Source organism: Equus przewalskii, chromosome 10, assembly GCF_037783145.1.
Source record: "Equus przewalskii isolate Varuska chromosome 10, EquPr2, whole genome shotgun sequence".
In the NCBI taxonomy this organism is placed as follows: Eukaryota; Metazoa; Chordata; class Mammalia; order Perissodactyla; family Equidae; genus Equus; species Equus przewalskii.
In genome coordinates this window covers 17,496,059-17,516,920 of record NC_091840.1, presented here as the reverse complement: position 1 = coordinate 17,516,920, position 20,862 = coordinate 17,496,059, and the positions used below count along the sequence as shown (strand labels likewise).

Below are 20,862 nucleotides of genomic sequence, written 5' to 3'. Positions count from 1 at the left end.
AAAAAAAGAAGCTGGACAATAAAAAAGCAAAATTAAATAGTGCCCTCCTACAATGAAAAATTCCCCTGGCAACGGACATTATTAGGGACAGCTTTGTAAATATTTGGCATTTTAAAAATGGTGAAGGACCTTTAAGTTACTTAATGGCTTTTAAACAATACATGCTTTGCAGCCTACTCCACCAATACAATAAACAGTGGAAATGTAGTGCCTTTCTGTTTACTTCAGAAAGTGAGACACTTTCTGAAGATTTTGCAGAAAGCATGTATAATCCACAAGAAAGGGAGTGGTTAACCTATCCTTGAAGACATAGTGACAGTGTATACTTACTCAATTGTTCTCATAATCATTATTTATTTTACTGAATCCAAAAAGCATTCTACAGTACACTGTGGAAACGACTATGGTCAACACTATGAGGAAAATGGTCTCAACCTTCAAGAATCTTACAATCTAGTATAGGCCATACACTTGCAAGTAAATGGCGGGTAGGGAAAGCGACAAGTTACTACGGGGCATGCATCTATACACATAAGTGAATGTGTATTAACATTAACAATGAGAATCAATACCACAATGACAGTCTGTTATGTCCTATCCTTCACAAGCGCTGAAGTGAGAGAAAATGTGACTATAGGAGATTACCCCCCAATTTTTGGAATCCCTAAATACTGTTCATAAATATGTAAATATCTATAGAAAACTTACTCCCAATCGCATTTGCTGCCTCAAGTCTCATGTTTCCTGTACCTATCATACCATCAGCACCAGCTGACCTTCCAACTTACCCATGTTTTCTCTTCACGTATAACAATTTTTATCCTGGCTAGGGCAATCCTAAAACAGTTTCACAAATCAGGTACAAAAAAATCTGTAGATAACATATAATTAACTCATATTATGCAACTGAATAGTGGCACAATTTGTCATTCTGTTCTTTAATTTATTTAAAACTAATTCCCAGTTAAGAACCATCAATCTCTTAACGTCTTCTGCATTTATCCCTAGTATCAGCAGCTGGCTTTCTGTAAGATCTCTCATTAAGAAAGTTAGTTTCCACCATATCATATGAGTCCCTGCTAACAATGATAATAATAAAGGATAACAAGCTTTATTGATTTGCAGATACAAGGAGACTAGCTGGTTTAATGCACAACTTAAAGAACCAGCACTGCTCACTAGCCTCTCAAACTACTGTCATGAGACTTTGGTATTTCCAACAAATGACTTAAATCAAGAAATGTTAATATTCATAAAAGCCAGTGACCTTCGGGGGAAACTAAAAGAGTGAAAGAAAGAAACAAAAAAGTGTTCTTGAAAGTCAGAAGGAAAAGAAATTAATTTCGGTGTTGAGAGAAATAGGGAAAGGGAATGAATCATGGAAGAGGGAGATCTGAGCTAGGCTCTAAAGATACAGAAGATTACAGAAAATGACAGTTTTTTCCTTATTATATAATTAAAGGGGGTAACTCATAGCATTTTCAACATCTTTGTGAGTTAAACCTCTAGTCCAACTTTTTCATTTTATAGTGGCCCAAAAAGGTTACCTTTCTTGTCAAAGGCGTCAGAGCCGCAGGGTCTCCTGATTCCCAGTAATACTCCATAAAGCCCATACATGATCTGGCTGCAGTTGTCTTGAGAACTAGGAGCTGCTTTTAAATTCTGAGTTCAGCTACACAAGCTGAAGGAGGGGCCCTGTGCTGCCCTAGTGGGGAATTCAGATCTTGAAATGCCAGAAGTGGTAAAGGCAATACAGTCCCCTTCCTTCAGCCAACGCAAGGATCCTTGTCACAGAGGATAAGCTGTATGTGGACACTACACCCTGAGTTCTCACTCATTTCCCCTTTTGTGTCTTTTATACTTACCAATTTATCATTCCCATGATCTGTCTTCACCTCAGAACTAAGTGGAAGAAATAAGTCTGTTGTATGCTCTGGGGGAGGTGCTTCCCCAAGAACTATCAACCCCTGCAGAAGAGAGAGAAACAGCATAAGTGAGCGGTATTATGAGTTATACATTTAATTTAGGAGTTAATATCAAAAGAGTTAAGGCAGGGGACTGATTTACCAGAGGCCTTTTCCCTCATCATATGGTTCTGAAACAAAATACACCACACTAGCAGCTTTGCTTTCCCAAAAATTATTTCAACAAAAAGCCTAACAGTAGCCATGAGTAATGCCTAAGACTCAGACCCAAGCTTCCTCTTTCTTGCACTTGAGTGCTCTGACTTACATAGATTGTTACCACTAAGCATCTTTTATTCACATCTTCCAGATCTGGAATCGTTATAAAAGTATGGTATTTTAGACTATATTACCAACTAGACTATACTGTATTAACAGCAGCAATGCAGTTTTTCTAGTTAACTTGATCACAAATGTGGCTTAAGGATTACCAAACTGCAAGTGTTACAAGTGTAAATGATGAGCTAAACCAACTGTATCTGAACCACCAAAACTACCAGCTGAAAGGCGGAACAGTCCCTACAATAGACAGAAACCAAGAACTTAAACAACAAACCAAAACAAAACCAAAAGAACTGTTCCAAAGGCATGTGTTTCTCATAAGCGTAAATATTACTCTAGATTTGGTTCCTGCTTGACAATTTCAAATTCAGATCTCACATTCATCACAGGAAATAAAAAGTGTAAAAAGAAATTTAAAATGATCCCACAAATCCTCTCCACAGTCAGCATGGGCCCAGCTTGGTAAAGGCAGAAGTTAGTTTACTATGAACAACCAACCACACAAACGAGTCCCTCTATGAACGCACGGAGAGGTGACTAAATCAGGTTATGACACTGTGCAACAGAAAGACTGGGATGCAAGTGACCAGGGCTTTATGTCTTTGGTTCTCTTTCTCTGGTCTAGAAAATAAAGAGATCTGACTGATAAGAAGCTCTTAACAAAATTTTTTTATTAGAATCATCTGTGGAATCTTATCAAACTATACCTGCCCAGGTCCAACATCAAATCTACTCGGAATCTCTGGAGGAGGGACTGGGTATCCTATGTTTTTAAAAAGTTCCCCTGGTAAGCCCTAATGCAAGCTCTAAAGTGAAAAATACTAGACTTGATCAGTCTTGACTCAGCAACAGAATTTCCCTGGGAACATCCTAAAATATAGATTCCAGGGCCTAGAGATTTTGACTGTATCAATTTGAGCTCCTTAGGCCATTATGACATAGGTTGAGCCAATGAACCAGATGACCCATCCCTGGGTCTTTTCTAACTCAAAATTCTCTTTGAAATAGGGGATGCAAAGAGACAAAAAGGTGGGGGACATTAAGGAAGGACAATGAAATTTTACCTCAGTACACAAGATTAACTAATTAATTAAAATATAGTCACAAGTTGCTAAACAACAGAGATACGCTCTGAAAAGTGCATCATTAGGGGATTTTGTCGTTATTCAAACATCATAGAGTGTACTTACACAAACCTACACGGTATAGCCTACTATACACCTAGGCTATATGCCAAACTTATGAGACCACTGTCATACATGTAGTTTGTTGTTAAGTGGAGCATGATAGTACATCTTTTTCTCCTGAAAGCAACAGACACAACACTTACCCATTCTGGAATAAGAATACAAAAATTCAGGGGAGACTCCTCAGAAAAAAGGGGAAAGGTCATTAAGAAAGCAAGAAACATTTGCCTTAGTCTACAAGATAAAATATCCCTGGCTAAAAGAACTACTGCTGCAAAACATTTTCTTGCCTCAACCACAAGCACAAAACAGATCTCACAAACTTCGCCATTTCAAAGTAAAAACTATTTGTAAACAGTGGCTATTTTGCACACTAGTCCCTTCTCAAAATACTGCATTCTATATCTTCCCTGCTTAAGAGCCCAAACCACCTCCCCATTTCCTTTATAAATCTAGCCCAAACTCACCTTGGCATTCGAAGTCCCCCAGTCCCTGTCCCTAACTTATCTATTTCCAACTACTTTCTCCAAGTATTGTTACACCTACCTCATTACCTCCTAGAAAATATTTGAAAGTATATGAAGTTGTTGTTTCTGTTGAGACGTGGGGGCTACTACAAAGGAGCAGGTAAATGAGTGCAACTAAATGTTAAGAGCTTGTCAAATGCAAGTCCCACCTCCTTCCAAGAAAATGTCCCTGGTTAACTGAGCCCCCACTTGCTCTATCCACATTGCCAGATTTCCTAAAGCATCGTGATTGTGCTAACATTCTGTGTATTTAAATCTCATTTCCAGGGCAGAACCTTAGGCCAAATTATTTATCATTGTCTCAATTTGTTATTTAAATGTGAACCAATGGTAAGCTCCTTGAAGACTCAGATAAAATACAAATATATGTGAATCCTCCCCGATATTCCCAGAGTCATACACCAAAAAAGGAAATGCATAACAATTATTTTTTGAGTTTTATGTTAAAAAATGTTTTCCTTGAACAGGAAAATATTAAGTTTATATTAATTACAGCCAGAAGCCTAAATAAATCCAACTATTAGGTATAAAGTTATCCCCTCAATTTTTCCAGGTGAGAAGGTAAGTTTTCCAAAAGGAAAATTTTTTCCTTAAACTACTAAGTAATTTCTAAAATACACCTCTCTGAGAAACTAGACACCCTCCTGAGAAAGCTTCATACGACCTGATAGGAACCATTTATTCCTCATCATTTTATAGATCCAGAGAGATACAGATCAAAGGTCGTGTCAATAGGCCAAGCCACAGCAGAACTAGGGCTAAAGGCTGGGTCTAACTACCCTTCTGTTTTTTCTATCATTCGTTCAAATCAAACCATCATTCATCCATTCATCAACATTTTTTTGGTGCTGGGGATAGAGGAAAGGAGGAGAGACATATCCTTTTCTCAACCCCCCAACTCACCTATCCCTACCCAAACCCACCCCAAAAAGTGCTTACATTCTAATATTGAGGCAAAAACAGACAACAAACAGTATGAGTAAGTAAATTTTATGTAGTACATTTTTTGTTGTCAGTTTCGTCAAGGCAACACTGACTACTAGTGACCCTATGTACAGCAGAGTGGAACCCTGCCCAGTCTAGCGCACCATCCTTTCACTTTCTGTATTAATTAAAATACAGTCACACATTGCTTAACGACAGGGACACATTTTGAAAAGTGCATCATTAGGTGATTTTGTCATTATTCAAACATCATAGAGTGTACTTACACAAACCAAGATGGTATAGCCTATAGGCACTGTATCAGACGATGCTCTACTACTATTCATAGGGCTTTCATGGCCAATTTTGTCAGAAGTGGATGGCCAGGTCGTTCTTCCTAGCCTGACTTAGTTTTGAAGCTCTGCTGAAACCTGTCCATGGGTGACCCTGCTGGTATTTGAAATAGCGGTGGTATAGCTTTCAGCATCGCAGCAACACGCAGCCACCACAGTATGACAACTGACAGATGGGGGACGTGGTTCCCTGACCAGGAAACAAACCTAGGCAGCAGCAGTGAGAGCGCAGAATCTTAACCACTAGACCCCAGGGCTGGCTATGTAGTACATTAGAAGGTGTGAAATGATAAAGTGAAAAAATAACGGGCAGTGAGAGGATTAAGAAGTGGGAGTAGGCACTGTTTCCCATTAGGCAGTCAGTGTAAACTGTACTGAGGAAGTGATATCTGAGCAAGTATTTGAAACAACATGGGAACAAACTTTGGGAATATGTGAGGAAAGAGCTAATGCAAAAGTTGCTAGGTTGGAGCCAGCTTCATGATTTTAACAAGTGCAAGGAATTTGGCATGGCTGGAGTAAAATGAACAAGTGGAATTTATGGTAGGAGCTGATGCCAGAAGAGGTAAGGGGAGGTACGTAATCTTGCAGGGCCTTGTAACTCATTTTAAGTATTTAGGCTTTTATTTTCAGATGGGAAGTCATTGGAGAGTTTCAAGCAGAAGGGGAAAATGATCTTATTTATGGTTGAAAAGGATCAATCTAGCTATTGTGTTGACATGAAGACTAGTGGGTGGCAAAAGGAGAAGCAGAGAGAACAGTTGGTTGGATCAAAGTAGCTGGATTCTGGATATATATATATTTGAAAACAACCAATTAGCTATGCAAATATGCTTCTTGGGATGTGAGGGAAGGGAGCCAGAGACCAAGCCAAGGTTTCTGGCCTATGAGACAGCAAGAACGGAGCTCCCATTAATCTGTTCAAAAGTCTTTTCAATGCATATTAATTTTAATCAAATCTGTTTTTGCACATATGTGCTAAAGTGTTATGCTGACGCAGCTAACGTTCATCTATGCATTGTTTCCCCACCAAAAATTAAGTTCACTACAGTGTATAATACCAACCAATAGATCATTTATACTTTATCTCATATCAAAAAGGATGAAAGCAACTAAAAGGAGGATCAGCAAATAAAAAGCATCAAAACAGCTAAAATTCATTCACTCAGGTGACATTTACTGAGTGTCTATCATGTGCTATGAAACCCTAACAATAAGAAAATAAATACAGGCATATCTCATTTTATTACACTTCACTTTATTGTGCTTCGCAGATATTGCATTTCTTTTCTAACAAGACCCTCCACCAGCAAAAAGATTACAACTTCCTGAAGGTTCAGAATATAGTTTGCATTTTTCAGCAATAAAGCATTTTTAAATTAAGGTATGTACATTGTTTTTTTAGACATAATGCTACTGTACACTTAACAGACTACAGTCTAGAGCAGAAATAACTTTTATATGCACTGGGAAACCAAAAAATTCATGTGACTTGCTTTTACCGCAATATCCGCTTTATTGTGGCAGTATGGAACCAAACCTGCAATATCTTTGAGGTATGCTTGCAAAATACATTCCACTCATACGGAGCTTATCTTCATCTACCTTGGACAGATAGGTACACAAAATAGTATAATGACAGTGCTGTCACAGAAGTTCAGAGAAAATTACCGTGAGAGCAGAAAACAGGTAGAGCCTAAGTGAAGAGGCTGATGGAAGTGAGACTTCACAGAAATCTACACGGTTACTTAAAATTCCCTAAAATGTACTCAATAAAGTTAATAGTCATGAAAGGAAAGATTATTATTAGCAAACAAAACTTCCTAAAGGTCCACTCCACATCTGTCATGTCAAACCCAAGCTAGGTTTCCCTAGCATTCTGGATTTACACTGACGGGTCACTGCTGCGTGGCTGTGGCATCAGCCTTGTGGGGACATAACCTCAGGGCTGTTGCACTGAAAAACAGACAGCAAGTGGCAGAGGCCAAGATAAAAAGGCCGGGTGACTCTCCCCATCCTTCACCACCACTCCTGAGTCAGAACCAGGATCATACCCAGGCTGCCCAAGCCTAGAGAACTCCTACATAAAGACCAAAAGAATTGGGATGGGTCACAGTTGCATGCAGTCATAATATATCTTTGTAAATTATTCCTCTGTGGAAACACAAAGCTGTCCTACATAAGTCAAAAGAAGGAAGAAAAAAACAGTAAGAACCAAAACTAAAAAAGGAAGAGACAGTAGAAGGAACTGTGCTAAGTAAGCCTGATTACAATACAGGGCAAGCAAAAATAAAAGAAAAGAACTAAGTTGTATATTTGGGTTAATTGCTTCCCCTTTACCAATTTCAGATAATATATGGTCAAAGCACAAGATAAAGAAAACATCACCTCTTAATTTGTAATACAGAATTATGATGCAATTTCACATACTCACTTCCTATTTCATTCTGAGTAGATCAACCTTCCCTACCCATAAATTAGTAAGCTCACCGTAGACTAGTTCCACAGGAACCATCCTGGGCTACTGAGACAAGACACAGCTGTCCACAACGCCTTATGACTCTATGAAGACGGGAACTTCAACTGCTTTATATCAATTTTGAAGACAAAGTTATTTTAGGGTTCTCCTATTCCCATTCATCTCCTTTTCCATCCAGAATCTATGTTAATGTATCTTTGGGTGAAAATTCCATTGCTCATTTGTTATACGGGGTTACATAATGTCCCTCCAATATTTCTATCATGCAGAACTTATGAATGTGACCTTATTTGAAAACAGAAGCTTTGCAGATGTAATTAAGTTAAGATGAGGCCTTTAGTATGGGTTCTAAATTCCAGTATGACCTGTGTGCTTATAAGAAGGAAATCTGGACATAGACACAATGATAGAGAAGATGGCCATGTGAAGACGGAGGCAGAAACTGGAGCGATGTAGCTATAAACCAAGGAACACCAAGGATTGCCAGAACCACCAGAAGCTTAGGTAAAGGCAAGGAAGGATTCTTTTCTAGAATCTTCAGAGGGAGCAGGGCCCTCTCTACAGCTAGATTTCAGATTTCTAGCCTCTAGAACTGTGAGAAAATAAATTTCTGTTGTTTAAGTTTTACCACCCAATTTGTGCTCTTTGTTATGGGAGCACCAAGAAACTAACACGTTTATTTTAAAAAGACATCCTATAAATATTTAATAAAGTTGTGAATTTTCTTGATATATTACTTATTGGGATTATCATTCTACTTTTACTCTTCCTGTCAGAATTTTGTAACAAACACTGCATTCAGACTTCAGACAAAGAAAACATACTATATCTAGAATGCCTTACTTTATAGTCAAGACTGAAGCTCAGAAATGTTCAGTGACTTTTCCTCCCAAGGTTACACAGCTATATGGTAGCAAAGCTAGGACTAGAACCAAAGATTATCTAGTCCAAGTCTGATGTTTCTTTAATATGCTACATGCCCTGAATGATAAAACCCTTGGATAATCAACATATACACAAAATTCCAGAATAACTACTTTCCAGGTATTTAGAAATATCTAAGACTTCTGAAAGTTCCCTAAAACTGCTGTCATCACTTGCAGAGTTATGAGCTAAAGAATAAAGAGGAACCAAAGGTGGACAAAGAATATCTTCTTGCACTAGTGAGACTGTAAACTGAGGCATACTGACAAAATACTTCTCTGGAGTATGCATCAAGAACATAGAAGTAACCATGTTGTGACTTAGATGAATATGTTCATTATGGCATGCTTTATAATTTTAATAAAGAGCATAATTAAAATAGTCAACCAGGAAAGGTAATATAATGTAGCCAATAAAAATATTTTCCCGGAAAACGTTTAGGGTCCACATGTAACATGACAATGTTTAAAGAAATTATTTACATGCATAGAAAAAAAACAGTGGAAGAAAATACGTCCAAATGTTCACATGAGTTAATTTTGAGTTTGGGTTTTGTTTTGTTTTTAAAGACAGTCTCTTTTTTTTAAAGAGCAGTTTTAGGTTCACAGCAAAACTGAGAGAAAGGTACAGAGATAATCTCATGGTGGTTTTTTCCCCTCCTCTTTCATACTTCCAGTATTTTCCAAGTTTCCAAGAACTGATATACAGTATTTTATCAATTCTAAGACATGTTTTTTCACATCTCAGCATCTTTTATATCAAGATGCATCTTAATTGATGGTATGTCTTAGCTTAACTGAAATAATTTCTTAGTGGTACACAAAACAATAGTGCATCTTACAAGCAAGAGCATCTTTGGGTTGATGAAACGTAATAATTTTATAGTGGAGAACTAATATAACATAACATATACATAAACACACAAATATTTATGAATGTATATAAAAGAGAGAAAGCAACAAAAATGACTACCATTGTACTAATCTCAGTTGTTACTAACAGACTTAGCTCTCAAATATGGAAATTTCCACTTAACTATTGGCTATAAAAACTACTACTGGCCATAATAACCTAGAAACAGACACTGAAGAGGTGTCCCTGACAGAGCAAGAGTGCGTCTCTCTCCTCAGGATAGGCATATCCAATCATCTCCTAGCTATTCTTATCACCATTCCAGCTCATGTTCTAGAAATCTCAACTTCCTGTGTGAAGAAGAGATAAGGAAGGCTAAATATTCACCACCCTTGGTGAATGATTTTAGTTTTCATTCCTTATTTGCCCCAGCTAATTTTTAAAGAAGTTAGTCATAATTTAATTTGTTCCCTTAGGATAGGGATAATTTAACAAATTATTTTAAAAAAAAGGAAAAACAGGTAAATCCTCTGGACTTTGCCCTCAATTATAACACACTCTACTGAACTTTTAGAGATTTATATATAAACCCACTTTGAAAAGAAACTGGAAGAAGCTCCAGCGGAATTTTTGGAATAAAAGCTTAAATGATATATACAGGACGCTGTCGAACTTTTACTTCAAACTCTTATAATTTTGTTCACCTTCTCAGTTGGTCATCCTTTAACTTTTGGCCTACTAATTAATTTAATGCATAAACCTCACAGTATAGCAATTTTCTTGACTTTGACCAGCACTAAGGCAGGACAAAAGTGTCGTGACACTTATTTTTAGGAGGAGTAGATTCTTTATCTAGACCCAAGTGTCCAGTCAGGCAGCTCAACTGCATCGAGCTAATAACAAAAAATACCTTGCAAGAATATAAGCTCCATGAAATTAGGGTTTTTATTTACCACTGTGACCCTACTAAGGAGAACAGTGCCTGCTACATAGGCACTATTACAGGCACATCTTTTACACGCACGTTTATCCTTCAATCAAACCCAAACTGAACAGAGGACATCTTTTAAAGTTGATTTTTAAGAAAAGAAAACTATAACACAGTGTTACTGTCAAAGATAAAATCTGTATGGTAAGAATAAGTCCTCTGCAGATAGGAGGACACAGGAAAATAAAAATCCTACTTGCCAATGTCTAATTTTCCCTAAACGCCTTTCAGGAAAAACGCTATTTTTTCATCAAGAAAGCAATGGAAGCTTAGTGGTAAAACAGAAACGCATCTAAGTAAAAAAAGCAAGATGAAAATCCTCAGTCATCACCGCTTTTCCATAAATACAACAAATGACAGTTGCAGTCAATGGCTTACATTATATAGTCTCTTTTTCTTATGTTTCCTGTTAGTCCAGATATACAAACTGTTTCGTTTTAAACACATGTTCAATTTAACATATTCTAACAGTGTTGTCTGCACTATACTAAGCAACATCAGGCTCTTAAACAAATTAAACCACTCTATCAGATCATATTAAACCATTCTCTTTGATATAGGTAAGATTAATTGAGAGATGGGAAAAAAAGGATAATAGTAGTTTTTAGCTAGGCTGAAAAAGACCAGACACTTATCCCTTACCTTATTAGCACGTATCTGTTTGTAAATGTCTGTTTGCTGCCGAATTCGATATTCCAAGTCAGAAACATGAGCCTGAAGCCAGTTCCAGCGGCTGACAATAGCTGCTCGGTCTGCAGCCCATCTCCATTCTGACCTGCGCCTCCTAAAAGGAAATAAACTGAGTGAAATCCAAGAGTAGCAGCAGCATTTATACCAAATGGGGGTGGGAAGGTTTTAACACCTAAAGCCCCTTATACTGATCAACTCTAGTGCCAAGAAAAATCCAAGATTTTATATATACACATCTGTCCATCACAGGACATACATGGGTAAAACTCTTCACATACAGATACTTCCAAAATTAACTAGGTGAAATTGCCTTCTAGTATCCTGATCCTGTGGCACACAATTTGTCTGAAATTGTTTTAATTTTTCAGGGGATAGAAATATTCTATACTTTAATATAAGACATATATAAAGAATAAAGATTATCTACATAGAAAATCCAAAAGATGCCACAAATTATTAAAGCTAATCGAGAATTCAGTAAAGTTGCCAAGATCAACATATAAAAACTAATAGTGTTTGCATGTGCTAACAAGCAGAAAATATTCGTTTTTTTTAAAGCACTAATCACACCACCAACAAATGCTAATGTTATACACAAAAGATCTTTACAGAGAAAATAAAACCTGAAAAACATAAAAGACCTACATAAATGGTGAGATACATATGTTTTTTGGTGAGGAAGATTAGCCCTGAGCTAACATCTCTGCCAATTTTCCTCTATTTTGCAATGTGGGATGCCACCACAGCATGGCTTGATGAGCAGTGTGTAGGATTGTGCCTAGGATCCAAATCCACAAACCCCAACCCACCGAAGTGGAGCATGCGAACTTAACGACTACACCACTAGGCTGGCCACGAGATACATTTTTTTTAAGATGGCAATTTTCATATATATATCTCTCTATAAATTCAAATAAGCTCCAATCAAATTTCCCTACAGAGTTTTTAATGGAAGCTGACAAACAGATCCAAAAATTTACAAGGCAAAAAAGGACCAACAGTAGAGAAATTCTGAAGAAAGCATGATGGAAACTCACACTACAGACTTACTGTAAAGCTATAATAATTAAGGCAGTCTAGAAAGACAAAAAGACCACTGAGCCAGAATAGAGAGCCCCCAAACTTAGAACTGGATGTATAAAAGAGATGGCATTCATATCAGCGGGGAAAGATTGAACTATTCAATAAATGGTATTGAAATGGACAGCTCTTTACAGAGAAAAAGTAAAATTAGTTCCCTTCCTAGATATAATTTTAGAATTCCTAAATCTGAAAAGCCAAACTAACAAAGAAGAGTACCTTTTGGACGTCACAGCAGAGAAGGATTTCTTGAATAAGAAGAAATAAATTTAGCTAATTTTTAACATACAACAAAAGATACATTGCCAGTAAGAATAAAAACTGGCACCATCACTTTTTGAAGCGTAAGTTGGAAATATCTGGCTAGGTGGAAGACATGCATATCCAACCATCATGCAATTCTATTTCCGAGAACATAACCTGCTCTTCTGCATAGAGAAATAGGTTGGACCATTTCACAATGAATACAAATGTCAAATCACTATGTTGTACATCTGAAACTAATAATACCGTACATGTCAATTACACCTCAATAAAAAAAAAGAAACAGGTTCATTGCCATAACTAAAAATATACTAAACAAAAATAAGTACTATTATAGATACATACAAGTAATAAAAGAATTTAAAGAAATACTGTTTATCAATTTAATTATTACTGTATATATTAACATGACTAAATCTCAACAATGTGGAATGGAAAAACTATATGAAAATTTAAAAGGAATAAACATACAATAATAAAGATTGTTACCAATACACAAATAGTAAATGCAGAAAAATATGCATAGAACTGAGTGATACACAACAAATTCAGTTATCAGGGTCCCCATTATCTCTAGGAAGGAGAATGGAGAGGTTGAATTTTAGCTCTACCTGTAATGTAATGTCTGACTTCTCTTTAAAAACAAAAAGTCTGATAGAAATATAGCAACAATTTAACATTCCCAAATAGAGGGGGTACATGGCATCTAATATATTCTATAATTATAATCTTCCAAAAAATTCTTTTTCAAGAAACAAAAAGCCATCACATGCCCTTAGCCCCACCCCCAATCAGGATATATATACTCACTACTAAAAATTTTAAGTGACTGTAAGTGAACTTTAACCTAGTCCACTGATAGGGTGAAATACAACATAACATCAATAGTAAAAGAGAACAAATCTGATCACAGTAGGGTTAGAAATGAGTTAATACTTAACCATACCATAATAATTAAGACTAAGAGTAGCAATGGTATTTTACTAACTTTTATATGGCCCAAATATAAGCCATTCAAGTCAACCACTGTGAGAAGCAAGGCATTTTGTAGTTCCTTAATCTTGACGGAATCAGTACAAGATACAAAGATATTTTCTTTTTTTAAGTATAATTATCTGGTTCAACGTTGGCTGCAGGTCTAGTTACAGCCCAAATTCAGGAAAGAATCTCAAGAGGTCAAGTACAACCTCTGGATTATTTCTGAACTATAAAATGTCCTCCTCTTTTCCAAAAGAGGCAAAGCTGGTTAACCCTCATAACCTATTTCCAACTTTCACTGCTCTCCAAGGATCACCACTTTCCTATTCTGCGAAATCTCTTGGTTTTACAGGTTCATTTCTGAAGCTCCTACAGCATCAAGTCCTCGTCTACCACCACTGGGCTACTCCAATAACCTCCTTAGATACTGCTCTTAACGTAAGTCACATACTACTTTTCCTAATTAAACTCCCCTCAAACCTTATTTCTTCCTGTCTCTCTTATGTGTAAGGAACCAAAGAGAGCCTCTGCTTCTTTTCAAATCCTAAGTCTTCAAGGAAATAAAGTAGAAGGGGAGTCAAACATTGTAAAAGACAGCAACTGGAAGCCAAGAAGTGATTAATAAAATTAACATGACATCCATTTAATGACAGTTTATTCACAAATTTGTTTTAGCAACTGAGAATGGCTAGCCAAAATAAAATCCTAATGTTGAAAACCAAAGCAAGGGACAGATGATTTCTTGGCAAATTTACAGTACTTCCTCCTTAGTCACCCTTGGTGGACAAAGAATCCTGGCAGTCTCTCCCAACGTTCCTGAACTTAGCTTATAAGCCTTCTCATGACAGCGTTCCAGGACACCATGCACTCTAAATTGGCAGGAAAGAGGAAATCTATTTGTTATCTCTGAATTTAGACATATCTTCACCAAAAGAATTTTCTTTCTTGTTTGGCATCAATGAAAAAAAGAAAAAAAAAGAAAATTTGTTATACAGATAGTCTGTTAGTCTGAGAATACAAAAGGAAAAGAAAATTACTTAAAATATTTCACTTCACAAGAACTTTGATGAATAAATACTTTTTTCTTTGATATTAAGGAATGGCCCCTTCCTTTCAAGTTTTCTAAGGTCAAAACTAACAGGCCTACTATACAGATATTCTTCTAAATACAAATATAAAACTGAGCCTCTTGATAACATTTTTTGGAGACTGGCTAATTAACTAAACAGAGGCAGCATTAAGGGAATACTAGCAATCCCCAGTTTATGAGCAGGTTTCATTCTACAAATATATTTTTCATGACAGTTTAGAACTGCAAGTGATTTTCAATAGACAGTTGTCACAATGTTGTAATTTAATGAAAAATGGAAAACTCCACCCCAAGCGGGATGTTCAAAAAACCAGCAATATGGGCATAAAGCTGAACTGTTAGCAAAGGTGAGAGGTGTACAGTTAACAAGTCTGTGTTGAGCTATGAAGATGTTACCACATCCCAGTGGCAGAGGAGAACACCACAAAACATTACTGCCACAGTAAGAGCTTCACATCTTATACACTTTTTTCCTTAACAAAAACAACATGCCACAGAAACTCAGTTTACCTGAGGTAGAGGTGGGATTCCCCCCTAACATTCAAAAGGTAAATTTATTACTGTGATAATTTACAGCTCAAAAACAAGAGACACTGATTTATTATTAGAGACAAGTTTAAATATAGACTTCAAAAGAACATGTAACTAAGGTTGCAGAATGATACTTATATAATGATCAACTGGTTTCTGATGTGGTCATTATCAATTAGGAAGGAAAAGATGTGGATTCCAACACTGATGAGTCTTTCAACTCATCCTGTTGCTTACTTTGTCCTAACTAGGGAAATAATTGCTTTAACTGTGTGTCTGCGCAGGATACTAGAATGCCTTCTGAGATATTCTACTGTATACTTTATCCCATTTGGTACCAAAGTATTTGTCTACACGTACTGGGCTACTGCCTGAGTGGGAATTGATTTTAACTCTTATTTTGCTCCTGGCTTTTATAAATGTTTTATTGGTAAATCTTTTTTGTCTGTGTTCACTGTATAAAAACCCATTAAAATTTTACACTACGAATTGCTTTTTGCTTACTCAAATGCAGGAAAATATAGCACCAATATTTGCTTTTGTAACACTACATGAATACTCAATTTTAATGTTGCCAGCTATGTATCAATATTTATTTGTATAGAACAGTATAAGCTGGATAAATAAATTTCTTTTTTAGCTATCTGAACTTATGCTTTGGTAGTTCTTTTTACAAGGTTAGTAGAATATTACCACATATCCATAACGTAGGATGTTCTATGGGATCCAAGAATACAGAATATTTGTTGTATTTACTTGAACAAAAAAATCATTTCCTCTAAAAGAGCTCCTATATTTATAAACACTTAGAAACTATACAGTGGAAAGTACTGGAAAATTCATGGTTCAGTTTACAAGTTGGGCAATGTGGGGGGGGGGAGACTAACTTTTGTTTTTTATTCTTTAAAAATCATCTTGAATGGTAATGTTAATGGAAACGTTTCATTAGAAGAGGACAAACAGATCAACCCAGGCACTTTTATGTAAGGAGATTTAACTTCTATGAAATGTAGGGTCCAAGCTCCTTCTGTTTTTACTACAAATTAGAAATTATACATTGAATCCCCAAATGTGTCACTGATAAAAGCTTTTCTATTGCACCACAGAGATAACGATCTGAATCACTTAATTCAAGAGGTGATCACCACTAATTTTGCTAAAATAAAACCTTAGACTAAGGAATGTAATTTCTGCTAACACAGAGAAACATAAGGATTTACTAGACTCCTTACTGCCAACTTACTGTCAGTAAGTTCAACAGAAGAGATTACTAATACTTCAACTCTGGGCATTTGACTTCAATGTCTACAGCACTGCCACAGACAGCAGAGCAAGAGACAGCAGTGGTAGTTACTTCCTTTTTCTCAAAGGTAAACTACAGCAAAAGATGACTTGTCTAAAAGTAGTGCTAAAAGCTAAAGCATTGAACCACGTGAAACAGCTGACCTAGCTCTGCCTTTAAGTCAAGTCATCTGGTTCTATTCCAAGACGGGAAAATCTGTCAGTCAAGTAGAACAGTGCTGGCAGATTATACTTTTCCCTGATCTAGAAATTTTTTGAAATCTCATGAAAGTAACAACGAATATGCTGGAAAGACCTTCTTTGATTTTGATTTCCGTCCTATCTCCAGTTCTTCCCTTATTAAGCAAACAAAGATTCTATTAACAAATTAAAAGTACAATTGTCACAGCAAGTTACACAGTACTATGTTTCAGCCAAAAACTGGCAGATAAATTATCCAACAGAGCTGTGTGCTACTTCCAAGCACACAAGAAAGTCTGAGACACCTAAATTCTGAAATCTCCAAATTCTTTAGATGACTTATAAAATCAAGAGAATTAGAGTAAGTAAAATTGATATCATCTCCGAACATCCAGAGCATACAGTTCCTAGATTCACAGTATCCAGGGTAAGAGTTAGGGGCCCTACGGAACAGGAATAGAAAATCTTGACATTACTGACAGTCACATTAAAAAACCCCAAATGTACATACAAGTATTCACTACCGAGCTCAAAAGGAGCATGAAACGAGTAGAGGAAAGAGCAGGAAGAGAGAGGTTCAAGCCAAGATCTCACTTTTATTTACTTTATATGATCCGAGACGTGTAAATTGACCCTGGAAATAACAGCAACATCTGCCTCGCAGAACTGTCGCAGTCATAAAATGATGTAATACTAACTGCAAAGTACAATATGTGTATTAGAAAAGAACACCTATTTAATAAATGTAACCTTGGATTTCAATTCCTTATAAAAGATGCCAAAGAGGAAGGGAAAAGAGGAGAAATAAAGAGATGAAAAGAAATCTCAAAGAGGCAAACAAATGCAAGCAACAGGTGTTTTCACAGTCAGCAACAAAACTGAATTTCTTGAGGGTCAGTCTTCACAGTCATCTAAAGGAAGTTCCACTCTAAACAGAAAAACACAAGCATTTCCTTAGAACAGACACTGTAGTCAGCCACAACTTCAGTGACATTACTCTCTGCCCAAATTTAAAGAAATGAAAGACATAAAGTACAGGAGGAAAAAAAGAACCAAACTTTCTAGCATCAAATACCCCACATTTTAGCTGTAAAGTAAAACTTAGATGATAATAGCTTAAGAGACAGTTTGCATCTGTCACTCTAAGTGGGTTACATCAGCTTTCTAGAGAGGTTTGTAGTAAGAGGAAACAAATGTACCAGAGCCAATTCTAAACTGCAAATTCATCCTGATAAAGACTCTGGGGGGTTGAACATTTAACCCTGTGTCTTACTGCTTAAACCAGATTACCTCTGAAATTGAAATGAGATTTGTGTATTTTGGCAGATTATTTCAACCAAGCTTTCAACCCACCATGAACTCTTCCTCCTGTCCCCACTCCGTTTAACAAATTATTTAAGCACCTACTATTTACCAGGAATTATACTAGGTGCTGAGATATAATAACATCAAACAAGAACTGTGGCTCATTAAGCTTAGAATTTAACGGAGAAGACAAATGTTAATAAACAAACAATCACCCAAAATGTAAGCTAAGAGATCATAACTATGACTTCAGATTTACATTGGGGGATCTGTAAGATGTCTCTGTAGCATACACATTTAACTGAAGCTCCAAAGATAAGTTAGGAGTCGGATAGGCAAACTTGAGGGGTTGCGGGGTAGGGGATGTGAGACGGAGAGAGAAGATACTCGGGACTGCGGTGTGTCTTAGAAGAAATGACACATATACAGGTCATACAGCTGGAGCTCAGAAAGTGAACAAAGGGAAGAAATCGTGGAGGTGACACTGGACATAGGTAGGGGAGGCCAGATTACATAGAACTCTGTAATCCATGTTAATTTTATGAAACAATATAAGCAGTCCTTATCTTGGCCCATGTTCATTTACTTTAGACTCTTTTTAAATGAAAATTTTCAAACACAAGCTAAAGGATAATGAACTCACACGTAACCATCAACTAACCTCAACAACTATCAACTCTTGGCCAATCCTTCCTCAATTATAATATTAACCTCCCATCCTCACGGATTAATTTTGAAGCCACTCCCTGCCATCAGATGATTACATGTGTATATATTTCCATATGTATCTCTAAAAGATAAATCACTTAAAAATATACATATATATTCTGTCATAACTTAAAAAACAGTAATTCCTTACTGTCAAATATCCAGTTATTGGTCAAATTTCCTGGACCGTCTCAACCGGTTTGTTCAAGTCCAAGTCAAAAAACATCTACATATTGCATTTGGTTAATATATCTCAAATTTGCAACAGAATTCCTTTTTTTCCTTGCAACTTATTTGTGGAAGAAACAGAGCTATCTGTCCTTTAGAATCTCCCACATTGTGGATCATACTGAGTAAATCCTTGTTACGAAGTCCACACTTTTGAACTTTATAAACTGACACTTCTACTACCTTTAGTTTGTTACTTACTATTCTGAAGATCAGCTGATAAATTATTTGTACTTTTGTATACTCAGTTTCCACATGTTCATGGGTACTAAAACACACCCAATTTTTAAAGAACTATTTAAGGTACTTCAAACTCCCCTCAACGCCCACATGTCCGACTTATAATTTTTATTTCTTTTCGCTGAGGAAGATTCGCCTTGAGCTAACATCTGCTGCCAATCTTCCTCTTTTTTGGTATGTAAGTCGCCACCACAGCATGGTCACTGACAGACAAGTGGTGTAGATCAGCAGCCGGGAACTGAACCCAGGCCACCCAAGTGGAATGCACCGAACTTACCACTAGGCCACTGGGGCTCGCCCTAGACTTTTCTTTTCCCCCGAGGAAGATTAGCCCAGAGCTAACATCTGCCAATCCTCCTCTTTTCTCTGAGGAAGACTGGCCCTGAGCTAACATCCGTGCCCATCTTCCTCTATTCTATATGTGGGATGCCTACCACAGCATGGCTTGCCACGCAGTGCCATGTCTGCACCTGGGATCCGAACCAGCGAACCCTGGGCTGCCAAAGCAGAACAACATGCTCACTTAACTGCTGGCGCCACCGGGCCGGCCCCTGCCCTAGACTCTTATTAAACATGATAACATATACATAATATATAATCTGCCAAGTACAATACACCAATCTGTCATACCCCATTCAAGTCTCCAACCTGAACGGTCCAGGGGTATCTTATATTCCTAAAACTCACCTCTCTCTGGGAAAGTCTTTCTTGGTGAACTGTATCTGACGATTCATTACTTTGTATTCTTCACACTTAGTGTGATCCTCTTATCTTGTTATGTATGTGTTCTGTATTCCCAAGTCATACCACACACATGATTGATCTTCAACTAGATTACCCATGCCTTCTTATGGGCACTACCATGTGTTTCAAGTGTAGATCAATTTTCAATGATATCTGCATGCATGTAGTTTACAAATAAGGAATTCTTGGGAAATATTGAAAAATGAGACTTATTTAGCCAATGGCTTATCCTACTTAATCTTCAAACATCTAAGTGAAGCCTGAAAGACCCAGAATGCCTTAGACACAAAGAAGTGTTCTAATGGAGAAAAATACAGCACAACAAGAAAGGATGGAAGTGGCTTACAGTTCTTCTTGGCTGGCTATAGCACTGGACATGGAATCTGAGCATGAAGATTTACCAAAAAACACTGGCCTAGTTACTTTGTCTTTTTTAGAGAACAGAACTCTGTTATGTTTCAAGAATAAAGCAAAATGACAAAGTAATACTGAAAGGCTCTCAGTTATTCAAAGAACAGCTACTCCAGAGTGGCCTCTCAAGGGTGAACCAATCAATTTCCTGTCTACTTCTCTGCCTAGAGTCCATCTTTCTAGAGTGGATTCCATCTTAGAACCTTTCAAAAATCAGACTGAGGTCAGAATATTCAAATTCTGTATGTGTACTAATTGCTCCTTTGAAAATCTTTAATAGTTAGATAATCCCATTCACTCACAAGCCCTAAGTATAAGAGCAGCTATTATTTGATCCAGATCTCTCACTTAAGCAAGAGGCTGACAAGGATCACATCTTACAACTTAAAGAAACTCTTGTAAGCAGCAGGGGACTTAGAAGCTTCTCACAAACATCACAACTAAGACTGAAAGAAAAAAAACTATCCACTTCTCTTCGCCATTCCCCAAGTCCCTAGTCCTGGGCTCCTTAAAGGAGAGTGGAGTAGAACAGTACAATGCACTGACAGGGAGGAGGGTGGAGGAAGGGGAAGGAGGGAAGGGAGATGCCAGCACTTTTTATTCCATGGGGAGAACTTGTTTCTTGCCATCT

The 20,862-nt window shown here is 37.0% G+C and overlaps 1 protein-coding gene across 6 annotated transcripts in view; it reads right to left on the bottom strand.

The window, feature by feature from the left end:
- KANSL1 (KAT8 regulatory NSL complex subunit 1) overlaps nt 1-20,862 on the bottom strand; it is a 175,529-nt gene that overhangs the window by 49,785 nt on the left and 104,882 nt on the right. For all 6 annotated transcript variants that reach the window (XM_070560258.1, XM_070560254.1, XM_070560256.1 and 3 more), the window contains 2 exons: nt 11,123-11,264; nt 1,866-1,967 (listed from right to left, as the gene is read on the bottom strand). In XM_070560258.1, the coding sequence (XP_070416359.1) occupies nt 1,866-1,967; nt 11,123-11,264 (244 nt within the window). The remainder of the gene's footprint in view (nt 1-1,865; nt 1,968-11,122; nt 11,265-20,862) is intronic.